Source organism: Fundulus heteroclitus, chromosome 9, assembly GCF_011125445.2.
Source record: "Fundulus heteroclitus isolate FHET01 chromosome 9, MU-UCD_Fhet_4.1, whole genome shotgun sequence".
Lineage (NCBI taxonomy): Eukaryota > Metazoa > Chordata > Actinopteri > Cyprinodontiformes > Fundulidae > Fundulus > Fundulus heteroclitus.
The window spans coordinates 2,286,382-2,298,559 of record NC_046369.1 but is presented as its reverse complement, the minus strand read 5'-3'; the positions used below and the strand labels follow the sequence as shown (position 1 = coordinate 2,298,559).

The 12,178-nt window shown below is 39.8% G+C and overlaps 1 protein-coding gene across 5 annotated transcripts in view; it reads left to right on the top strand.

Moving 5' to 3' along the window:
* Positions 1-12,178, top strand: part of bcar3 (BCAR3 adaptor protein, NSP family member) — a 103,588-nt gene that overhangs the window by 75,284 nt on the left and 16,126 nt on the right. For 4 of the 5 annotated variants that reach the window (XM_036140821.1, XM_036140823.1, XM_036140822.1 and 1 more), the window contains 2 exons: positions 8,127-8,255; positions 11,935-12,060. In XM_036140821.1, coding sequence (XP_035996714.1) covers positions 8,127-8,255; positions 11,935-12,060 — 255 coding nt within the window. Of the gene's footprint in view, positions 1-5,666; positions 5,702-8,126; positions 8,256-11,934; positions 12,061-12,178 lie in introns of those variants that run through there. The other variant, XM_036140825.1, reaches the window with a different exon arrangement.

Sequence of the window (12,178 nt, the reverse complement as noted above, 5' to 3'; positions counted from 1 at the left end):
CACATACTTATATATACATATATATATATATATTTAATATGAATAACATGTAAAATATTTCAGCACCTAATTTCCTAGTAGTTAATAGTGTTAGTACATCCACTGACTGTAGAATTACCTGTGAAATGTTTTCACACAGCCAGAAAACTGCTTTTTGTTGCAACCAAATCCTATGGGATTCTGTGAGAGTAGGGAGTAGCAAGATGGCGGCCAGTGACTTCAGTTTTTCGGCAAAATCAGCACTCCAGTGTATTATATAACTCAGTGGGCTGGACGATAATTCAATAACGATATATATCGATGATAGAAAAAAGGGTCAGTAAAAAGTTCAATAGAGTAATACGTTTCCCTACATTTAAGCCATGTAGGTTAATATTACAGTCATTACATCCTCCCAACCAATCACAACGCAGACCCAGGAACCAAGCTCCGCCCCCTTCATAGTTCAGAGAGCACGTTGTTTTTTCTTTTACTAAAACTTCCAGTTTTGGTATTTTTGGTTTGAATTCAGTGTTTGTGTCTGTATCTAAAAATACTTCACTAAGCAGCAGCATAAAATGACCAGGGCTGCACTTAAAATACATGTTTTGAATTTGTTGATAATTATCAATATCAATCAATATGATTTCCTGACGTATCAGCACAGTCCACCTCAGGGAAATTAACGAAAATGTCCGGAGAGACGAGATCGTGCACTTTGTAGTTCGTGTTCAGAAGGCTGTGGGCTTGAATTCGACTCGCATCATCCATGAGCGTTTCCGTCACGTAACAACGTCGGAGTTAAACGCTGTCTGAAACCGGCACAGCAGCCCGAAGCTGCTTCTCACAACAGAGTTCTCAGTGTTGACCCCATGAAAGGTAAAGGAAGAGGAGCTAGGAGCTTTAATTAGACGTTTTCAGAGGGTCCTGCTAATGACCTGATTATTTGATTCAGGCGTGAAGAGTCAGAGAAACTGAAGGTCCCCAGCCCTTGAGGATATATGTGTAAGCTGCTGATGTGGCTGTTGTCCCTCCAGACAAACATCAGTGAGAGAAACTGTAGAGAGTCAAAGTAAGAAGGAAACGACTTCTCAAACATTCTCGCTGCATCAACTCCAACTAAGTAGATCCAAAACTCTTCTTTTTCTTTGTATTTTTCTGTAAACTACCTCCAAAATTATTTTTTTCAACTTTCTAAAATGTCCCCATTTAAACGGAATTTTATACAGCTGGTATTAAACATGTTAAAGACATAAAAATCTGACGCCTTCATCCGTTCAGCGTGTTTATCCGCTTGTCCCTGGGGGGGGGGGAGGGGGGTCCACCCTGGTCCAGTCGCCAGTCCAGAGTGGCTTCGCTAAGTTTAATATGACTAAACACAGAGGATCGGGGCAACTTGAGGATTATTATTGGCTACATGTGTGCAGGAAGATGAGGGTCGACTGTACCAAAATGCCTCGTTCCCTTTTTAAGCTCAACGGACAAGCAGCTTACAGCGTTTGTGTTTGTCATTGGTCACGAATGCAACAAAACAACGTATTGCATCAGAAACCTGCAAAACAAAACAAAAAAAAAACGCAGCTTAAAATGCTTTTGGTCTCTTTGTGAGGACGGGGAGATTAAGATTATCTCGGTGGGGGAATTTAACCGACAGGTGACCCGACTGAGAGCTGGGTGCCAGATTTCTGATCCTTCTCCTCTCTTTACTTCTATATATTCTTCTAATTTGATAACTATGGATGGAGACAGTATGACTTTATTATATTAATGCAAATACAAAAAAATTATGAAATCATTTGCTTGGTGGGTTGCACAAGCTTAAACATGCTGGGCATTCATAAATGAATTTACAGTTATTGGAAAAAGAAGATTCCAGGTTCTTATTAAGGTTAGGTCCCATTTTTATCTTTGGCAAAGAAAGCAATTTAATTGCACCCTAACAGCAGAAACTAGTCATTAATCAACTATTTAAAAGAAAATCTGCTGTTTAGCTAAGAGGAAGTTTAGCTGTGAGACGTTTACGGGGTTTCATGCTTGTGCGGCCCGTTTTAAGGCGTTGCTCGGCGCTGGAGTTTTGATTTCCTCATCCTCAGCCACTGGGTTTGGTGGCTTTACTCGTGTGTTTCGGGCCAATCATGTTAGCGTTTTACCTTTTTTCTTCTTCTTCTTTGATCATTTCTCCCCCCCTAACACCTTCCTATGTCCTCCCCGCTCCTCCTAGGCGCGTATAGCCCAACACGAGCCGTCCGTTTACTGCCTCCATTCACACCTGTTCATTACTCCATATACAGAGTGACCTTGACTCATGGCTGCCTTGCATCTCTCTCCTCAGTCCTCCTGCTCTCCGTCACACCAGGCGGACCGCTGCAGATTTAAAGCCATTTTTATTGTGTCTGTCACAATAACCGGAGGGATCACAGATGGGAGGGTAGTCAATAAATCCACCAGGAGTGCACAGATTAATACCACCTTCCCACTCCTCAGTTTCCCTTCGTTAAGTTTATTCTTTGCAAATATATAAAAAAAAATCTCCTCCACCTCCTATAAAACAAATAAAAACATCAATCTGTGCGCGGTGCAAAACAAACCAAGAAGTGAAACAGAATATAGGTGTGATGACCTCCGTTGTACTTCCCCTCCTGCCTCTCTCGTGTGAACTAATATATTGGGTTGATGGTTCAATCCCAGCAACAACACCAGTTTCCCAGCCTTACGGTGGGATTATTAATTCTTATGTAATCATCCAACATTAAGGCTTTTAGTTGATAGGAGATAATAATAATAATAGAAATATGAGACGTTTTAATTGTTGCGTTAAAGTTGCATTGCGCAAGTTTTTATCAAAAAATCCCGCTGGCCAGTCCGCCCCTGCTGTTATTCACCAACTAAAGCGTAGCTATGTTTTTCTCCTAAAGAAAAATGGACTATTGACTCAATAGGAAATGTTTCTGTTCAAAATAAAATATTTCTATATAATATCATATAACAAAATATTTCTAACTCTCAGATGGTCTTTTTTCCCCTCTTCTACCATGCGCATGCGCGACACTGGTGACATTTCCACTTGTGGCCAGAGGGGGCAGACATGAGTAAACATCCTGGAACTTAACACTGTGCACCTTTTAATGTCTGAAATTAATTCCATTGCCTACAGCAAATAGGTATTTTTAGCCTATTGTAACTTATTGGTTGTTTTTTGCATTACAGTATCTGGCTTTGGATGAAAATTGGTAAATATTCGGAAATCAGTTGTTAAGAGCCTCAAATAAACAGAAAAAAACCAACATCTGGCTTATTATCCCTTTGGTTCTAGTTTATGTTACAGGTTAAACAAAAAGGAAAAAAATATGTGCAAAAGTCACAGCCCATAGATAAAACTAGAAATTATGTTGAAATTTATGTTTTTTTTCCCAGAAAAGTAATTGGTGGTTGCATCAACAGCTTCTGAGAAAGAAAGCCTGTCATATGTACAACTATGTGGGAACAGGGAAGCTGGTTCCACTTAAAAGCGATGACAGGGAAGCTGCTGGCTCAGATCTTCTGCCCCCAGCACCCCCCCCCCAATACAAACAGAGATGGCACAGGTCAGACATGCCGACCCGTGGCTCTGCGTTTAAACTAGAACCCAACTAAAGCAGCGCGTGTGCGTTACGATGCCAAACCTGCGTGGTCTGTCAGCGCTGAAGCTGTAACTTGATCTGATGATTTCCTGTCAGGTATGGAGGCAGAGGAGTCCAGAGGGCAGAGGAGTGGCTTTACCAAGGGTGAGAAAAAGACAGGACGTAAAAGTGAAAGACAGAGGAGGCATAAACGCACAGAGAAAGTGAAAATCTATGGAGAGGACACGAGGAACACGATTTTGTGGCTTAATCATTAGCTAGTTATAGTTCTACCTAGTCGTAAATGCTGTAGTATATTATATTTTACTGGAGGATTATCATTAAGACAACAAAGCTCCCACATCACCGACATTTATAATTTCACCACTTCATAAACCATTCTGCCCATATATCATGTAAAAGACGCGTTAAACCCGTGCTGACTGATTCTCATGTGGGACTGTGTGGTCGGCTGGTTTAGCTCAGGAGGCTGGGTGATTCAGACTGAATGTGACACCCTGCACTGCCTGGTTAATCTGGCCAATAATTATCTGACTGCTTTTGGGCCCCTCTAGAATGTTATGCCGCGGCGTCCTTTAATACGTGACGTCTCTGAAAAGTGACGCATCCTGTCATTATTCAAAAAAAAAAAGTTTAAAAACAAAACAACAACTGGACTTTTTTCCGAAGTTTGAAGACGTTTCGCTTTAAAAAGCTTTCTCAATTCAAAAAGTCTGGAGTAGTGTGGAGCTGCAAGCTCTTGTAAACCAGGCCAATAACGAATTCCCATTACTAAAGGGGGTGGACCTGTTTCGGTTTAATCTGCATGTTATCTAAGCCATTACAAGGGTTTTGTTGGGCAATACTATAAAACTTGGAACTCCACATTACTCCAGACATTTTGAATTAAGAAAGCTTTCTGGATAGGAAGCGAAATGTCTTCAAACTTCGGTAAAAAGTCCAGTTGTTGTTGGGTTTTTTTTTTACTTTTTTTTTGGAATGATCATGACCTGGATGACTGAGAATCTTCACCAGCTTCCTGTTCATTATGCAGCAGAACACTGTGGATTACGGTTCACTTCCTCCGGAGGGTGGCTGGACTCGGCCTTATAGATGGGGTGAAGCTTAAAGTAGAGCCGCTGCTTCTCCGCATCGAAAGGAGTCAGCTGAGGTTGGGGGTATTTGATCAGGATTCCCCTCTAGCACCTCCTCTAGCACCTCCTCTGGAGGTTTTACAGGCAGGACCCAAAGGGAGGAGACCCACAACTGGAAGTATTATATATCCTTTGTGTAAGACACATCTGTACCTTTTAAAAAAAAAAACACACACACACAACGGAGAAGTTTCACTGCTGCATAACCATTGTCAAGATTATGGTGACTTCATTATTAGTTATTTTTTACATTTAAGTCCATTTTAACTTTTTGTTCTAGGGTTTATTTCCAGAGTCCAGACTTGGAGATAATTCTGAGAGAAAACTCTCTCCAGAGCCATTTCATACGCGAGTGTTATCAGCTCTGCTACATCTCATCTGTGCTTTCTTTTTTAATTCTTTGCTCGACATAAATGAGTTCTCTTCATATTTACTATCATGAAATATTCAAGTATACAGATTTAGCGTATCTACCGTGTCACTGGATGACGTAAGGAGGGAAAAGATTCCTGACGAACGTCTTCTTGGCTGTGCATTAGGATGAAAATGATTTATAGTGTTGCACCATAAAATACTTTTGATTTAAAAAAAAATAAATAAATAAAAAAAACAATGGGTTAGGGGTCTGTTTGTTTTTTCAGAGACAAATAAATTCCACTTGTGTTGTGCATCGGGACATAACTCACAGGCTTTCAGGAAGTGTTAGCGTGACACACACGCGCTTTTGTTTATGTGCGTCAGCTTAAGGTGTGTACGGAGGCAGGTCTGTGCAGGCGGGTGGAGGGGGGGGGGGCGGTGACGTTGCACAAGGTGAGGCCGAGCGATTGGAGCGACGAAGGGCTGAATATCTCGGCGGAGGCAGGCAGAGGGTGAGCACGTTGGTCTGAGGGATGGCGAGAGCGACCAGGACGCCTTTCTACCTGTAGCTGATAGAAAGAAGACGCGATGCAGAGACCCAGCAGCTGCTACGTGAGTCTCTGTTTGGTGTTGGTTGTGGTGAAGATGCTTAGTAAAAAAAAAAAAAAAAACTTCCCCCTGAATTTGTTTCCCCAACTCAGTTCAGTTCACCAATTAGACACCAGTCTCCATATTATTGATCCTTTGCTTTAATTGGATCACCTTAAGTTCAATTGGTTTTATAGTTTGCCTGGTAATTCTGTCACAGCGTGTTAAACCACATATAAGGATTATCCCGCTGAAGGAAATCGTCTTGTTACTTTAAATTTCATTTAAGGCCGATGAAGCTTCCCTCGTTATATTTTGATAATGTCACATTTTTAGGTTGTGGCATTATTTTAATAGACAATAATGGCAGAACTGTGCCGGGGTGATGAGTATATGCAGGATAATTCATTTATCTAACAGGTAATGATTCTCTAGAGGAAATAAACGTCAGGTTTTATTATGGCACCTTTGACACAGAGCGAAATCATTTCTGTAATTTATAATTTTTCTTTCATCAGACTGCCTAATATGGTCTCTTGCATTCGTGGTTTCTTCTGCCTCATGATGTTTTATAATTAAGTTTACAGTCCAACTTATTGACCAGGTTGTTCCAAAGTGTCAGTTTTAGAACCAGCTAGATGTTGTTTTACTTCACATTTGTCCATTTTTTTATAACCTCTTATTGTTTGGTTTTGTTAATAAAGACCCAGTAGAAATGTTAACATTCTGTTTTTTCTTCAACATTTGGCCTGAAGTCTATTTTTTTTTTCCTCGTGGGTCCCACCACACCATAACACTTCCACCACCGTGCTTCACATCATTTACCGTTCCTAGAAATCTGTCTTTAATGGAGTTAGTAATTCTAACTTCTTTTGCAGACTTCTTGTCACTGCAATCAAAACACAAAAATACTGCTCTTAAGAAAATATCCATTTTAAAATGACACCATTAACAGAAAGAAGTCTTATCTTTAATTACTAAACTGCATCTAATCCTAACTTCAAACAGTTGATACTCTCATGGAACCAAAAGCGGAGAAAACAGTGAAACTAAAGATTGTGACAGTAATTTCATCATTAATTGCAATTTATCGTTGTCTCAATTTACTGAAATTCTTACCATCAAAGGAAATTTGCCACAGTAATAATAATCAATGTGATACATGCCCATCTCTACTGTGGACAAATGGGTATTTCTATAATTTTTATTCATTTATTTGACTGTTGAGGCTGTATTTGCTGAACCCAAAGCTGTAAAAAGTACCTGGATGTCCTGTAAAAAATAACTGGTTTATTACGATCTCCTTTTTTTTTCAGATTCTGACTATTTGAGGCTGATTTTATCATAGTTTTGTCTTAAATTTTATTATTATTATTATTATTATGCATCTATTCCATCCCACTGGATTAAAATAACATTTCATGTTATTCCGAGAACATAAACATACGGGCTATATTGTGTTTTTGTGGCATGTTTTTAAAACTTACAATCTATCTGATGGTCACAACGACTGAATAGAAACAGGAACTGAAGTCTATTTCTGATTTTCATGTTTTACATCAGCCAAACTCTGACCTGCAGCTTGGTTTTCTCCGCAGGTTTTACCCAAACATCAATAATGAAGGTTTTCTAAAAGGTTTTATCCGGTTGTTCTCCAAACACTGATTGGCTCTTAAAGGCAAACATGACATCGAAAGCTTTTATTGGCTCGCTTGGTTTATTTTGAATTTAAATGATGTTTAGAACCAGACTTGGAGAAAAGATGGGAGACGGATGTGACAAAAATCATAGCATGACTGCATTTTTTAGGTATTAATTTTTTCTTTTTTTTTAACTAAACATTTTACTCAACTAAAAAAAAAAAGGTAATTTTTGGGTCTCTGAATGGATGCATTGGTGTATCATCGTGATACATGTAGGCGACTTTGTTGGGGCTGTTTTTGGTACTGAATGCATCATCACTATAAAATACACCGCATTGCATCAATAAGAAATGAAAAATTTTACTTAATAACTGAGATAGATTAGTTGCTCACACGCCGCCGTCTAAACATCATTACATGCGGAATATCATTGTTGATTGGGAGCTGCAGGCTTATGAACTGCAAGGATATAACAGAGTTTTAATGATATAAAAATATTTCTTTAAAGGATACACAAGTGCAAAAATAAAGATATTAATAGAGATTAATATTTTTTATAAACTGGGTTCAAAAAACAAAGTAAACAAACCAAATATTTAACGTATAAACATGATAAAAATGTAATTATATTCCTTTTTTGAAGCACGGTCACCCTGTTTGCTGTTTTTGCTCCTCTTTTGTAATTGTCTTGTTGTGGAGAGCGGTGACAGCGATCCTCTAAAGATGTGAAGGGACTGAGAAATAAACGTGTTTGTCGGCTAACGCAGACAGAGACGCTAACGCCGCTCTTCCTGTTCTCGTCGCAGTTCTCCAGGGATCAGTTTATCCTGGACTGCTCCTTGGAGAAGCTCCGCAGGGAGCTGGAGGAGGAGCTGAAGATGAACTGCGAGGAGCCCAGAAGTCACGCTTGGTACCACGGAGCCATTCCCCGACAGGTAAAGAGAAAAAAAATTAAATTACTTAAACACACGCTGAGATAAATCTGAGTCATGAGTCCGCTCCCCTTCAGAGCCTGGTTTGAAACTTGTTGGACCAGATCGGCGGTTATTAGACTGCAGCGAGTCCCGCTGGGCGTACAGAAAGCATTCTGTGTGCGTGCTGCAGGGACTCTGTTTGTTGTGTTGTGTTGAGTGTGTGAAGGCGACTGTGTGTTCCCTCTGAAAGCCCAGGGCTCAGATGTAATCGCTTTTAATAAGCCGTTTCCTTTTGGCTAAACTAAACTACCATCACTCTATAAACAAACAGGGGCCCTAATTAAGGCCCGCAGCTCCGCGTGAAGGTTTCTGTGTTTCTGTGGGAAAGAAACGGAGGCTGGAACTGAAACAAAAGTCAAATGCAAAGCCTTTTGGAACGTCTCACATCCAAAAAAATATTCCTTTATTTTAAATGTGGTGTTAAGATTAAAGGGCCACTTCATTCTCAGCTTCAGTGTATTTCTTTTTTTTTTTTTTTTTTTTTTTTCCCAGTGTCCTGTCTAGCAATATGGCAATAGGAATTGATGTCTCAATGCCAGATAGAGCTCGACAGATTTTGCTTTTACAAGTGGAGCAAACAGCTTTCGCCATAGTGCTCCACTTGATTTATGCTTGTAAATAGCTTTATTATGATTCCTGCAAGGAGAATTTCAAATTATATGGACATGACAATGGGAGAGTAAAGGAAGAACAAAAAGTGAAAGAAAAGGAAAAAAAAGAGTAGAGGTGAAAGAAAGAGGAGATAAAAGGAAGAGAATGATAAAACGTCCTCTGTCTGCTCCATCACCTGGAAAGAGACACAAAAAAGAACAGCACAACCAACAGACATAAAGCAACAGATACACTCGAATAACACCTAGATGCCATTGCTAAATCATATATATTATTATGTAAGCTGACATGTGTAATGTGATATTTGAAAAAAGAAAGTGAAAAAACATAAATAAATAAATAAATAAATTCAGCTTCAGTGTATTTCAAATGAAAGCTCAGATTATTTGAACCTTTCTTTCTCCAGGGTGCGGAAAATAACCCAATATCAAACAATAACAATAAGCAGGAGCACTAATTTTACATCTATTTTCTCAAAATGATGCATCCAGAGCAGAAGAAGCATGCATACACCTCACAATGTCATCCACACGCGTTTAGTAGGAACCCCAAAGCTTTCAGTTCATTTCCAGTTTGGGATAATTGTCCTGTTGGTTTGAAGTGAAGTTGCATGACTACCATTGGTAATGAAACAGCCCCACAGCATGATGCTGTCACCGCCGTGCTTTACAGCGTTCTCAGGTCTAAAAGCCTCACCTGGACCTTTAAAAAATTATTATTCTGATCAAAAACATCCAGTCACAAAATGATGCCGGCTCCGGATAAATGGCCGCACTGCAGATTCCTTTGTTAATTCTGTAAGATAATTGTTGATTCTAGAGATTCTAGAGATCTGGGAGGAAGATAAGAGCAAAAATGGGGCACTTGTTTGGCACTGAGTCTGTTATTCTGTCTTTTAGATATCACTGCACCTTAAATTCAGGTTTTTAACTGAATTTTCGATTGCAATGCAAACTGCAGTTGACAAATAAAATTGATTGATTAAATTCAGGTTTTTAAGTGTTTTGTTAAGTAATCCTCGTCTTTTCAGTCTGGGTTAAAAAATTAAACCAACCAAAAAATAGCGTTACCAAACAAAAAGCTTGTCGATAAATTAAGCAGAAAATTTCCGTTGAGTTTGACGGACAGAAAATGTTCCAGCAGCATCAAGCCTTGGCGGGTCCCGGGATGTCCTTAAACATCCTAACCAAATTCTTTAGTTTGAAAATGAAAGTTTAGAACTGGAAAAAGCATCTGAACGTCTAGGAAGGAAAATGAGAGTATCCTGCAACAACTCCTAAAATCACTGCAGATTACTAGAATGCTGGGCCGTAAAACAAAGGCCTTGTCTGATAGCAAAGATAAACTACAATGAGAGTCGATGGTCATCGCTAATGGGAGCCAAATCAGGGCCCAGGCTTGTTTATTTTAAAAGCTACGGTAGAATCGTCACTGACTGAAAGGTTTGGGTGAAGGTATGTAAATATATGAGCCTACTAGCATCCTTATGAGGGTTTGTGAACGTCTGGCTAACTCCTGGTGCTCAGTTCACCGCTCAGCAACATCTGCTGGAGGCAGGAGGGTTTATATCTCTGTGAGAGATTCAGGGTGATATCAGGTGGAAGATGTGCAGTTCAGGTGTAATTAGCCAGTGATGGGCAGTAGCGCCGCCACATGTAGCGAAGCTATTAGTTAAACTACATTTTCCAGTAGCTTGACCGTAGCGTCGCTGCTTTATGAATCAAGTAACTTTCCTGTAGTGACGTTATTTTTTTGATCAAGTAGCGACGTAGCGTCCACAAACGCTACAAAATCCAGGACATAACTAAGAAATGAAACCAGGTTTGCTATTTTGAAACAACATTCAGAGTGAACAATCAATCTGAGTTGTTGGTTGGACATGTTCATGCGTGAGCTTCTACTTTTCCTCTCCTGTCTGTATCTATCGAAACATGCGCATGCGTACGGCAGTGGAACTTATGGCAAGCCGATTAGGCAAATTATCGTCCGTCCAATAACGTGCAGTTCCAACCCGTATTTTACGCAGAAGATAAATTAAATCTTTAACAGAAATGTTATTATTAATTCTGAAAACATTATCATGTGAATATAAACACAAAGCATACAGAAAATTTAGCTTTATTAAGTGACCTGGTTTATTTTATTTAGCTTTTAATTTCTTTTCAACATTTAGTGAACAAGCAGAGTGAGAACACTACACAGTACCTTTAATTTGGTACTAATAACAGTAGTTTGTTTCATAGAGTACTGGGTACTGTACTCTGCAAATAACCTTTTTGTTTTATTTCTAGCAGTAATTACTTCAGTTTGTATTTTATTATGCTGCTCATAAAGCAATGTCTACACTGTGTTAGGTCATTGGCTGATCTTTTAATGTTTTAACCAGTGTATCAGACTCATTTTGAATTGATCTGACATTAGGTTGGTACAGCGTTAAGAAGCTTCTGATGTAGTTAAGCTACTTTTAACACATTTGTGTAACTTAGCTTGCTATATTTCTATAGGTGGTAGCTTTTGTGTAGTGAAGCTTAAGTTATTGTTGAGTAACTGATAGCTTAGCTCACTACACTGGACAAGTAGCTTGCCCAACACTGTAATTAGCTGCATGTTTGGCGTGTCGTCTGTTGATCATCGCCTCATAAAACTGAAGCTAGCCCCAAATCGTTGCCTCCCTCTGTGTGGATTAAGCGCTGGACGCAGCATTTGGGTCAATAAGACACCAGATATGCAACAGATTGCTAAAATTTTAGTATAGTTTAGTTCTTAATGAAAATTTAACAAAGTAAAACCACTAGAGTTACATTGTTGTATTTTCCAGGGTGTTAAAAACGGCTTTCCGATTGAGACGCAGCGGTTAAAGGAAAACTAACAGGCTGACATTTCACGTCTCGTGTAAACCCTGCGGAGCAGCCGGCTCATAAAAGTGGCTGCAGGCCCACAGACTACCGTTATTAGACGTAATTAAATGTTTGGGCTGTAAACAGCCGCTGTGTGACCCTGTGTGTGTGTCTGCTCACGTAACCTCCAGGTCGCCGACAGCTTGGTGCAGCGTGACGGAGACTTCCTGGTGCGGGACTCCCTCTCCAGCCCGGGAAGCTTCGTTCTGACCTGCCAGTGGAGAAACGCCGCGCAGCACTTTAAAATCAACAGGAAGGTGCGTGTTTGCTCTTTGCTCTTCCCTTCACCAGTTTTCCACGGTGCGACGCCGTACCGTCATTCGAATATTAATTTGAGGTTTGAGTTGGCTGTGGCTGTTGAAATTATCTTTTTTT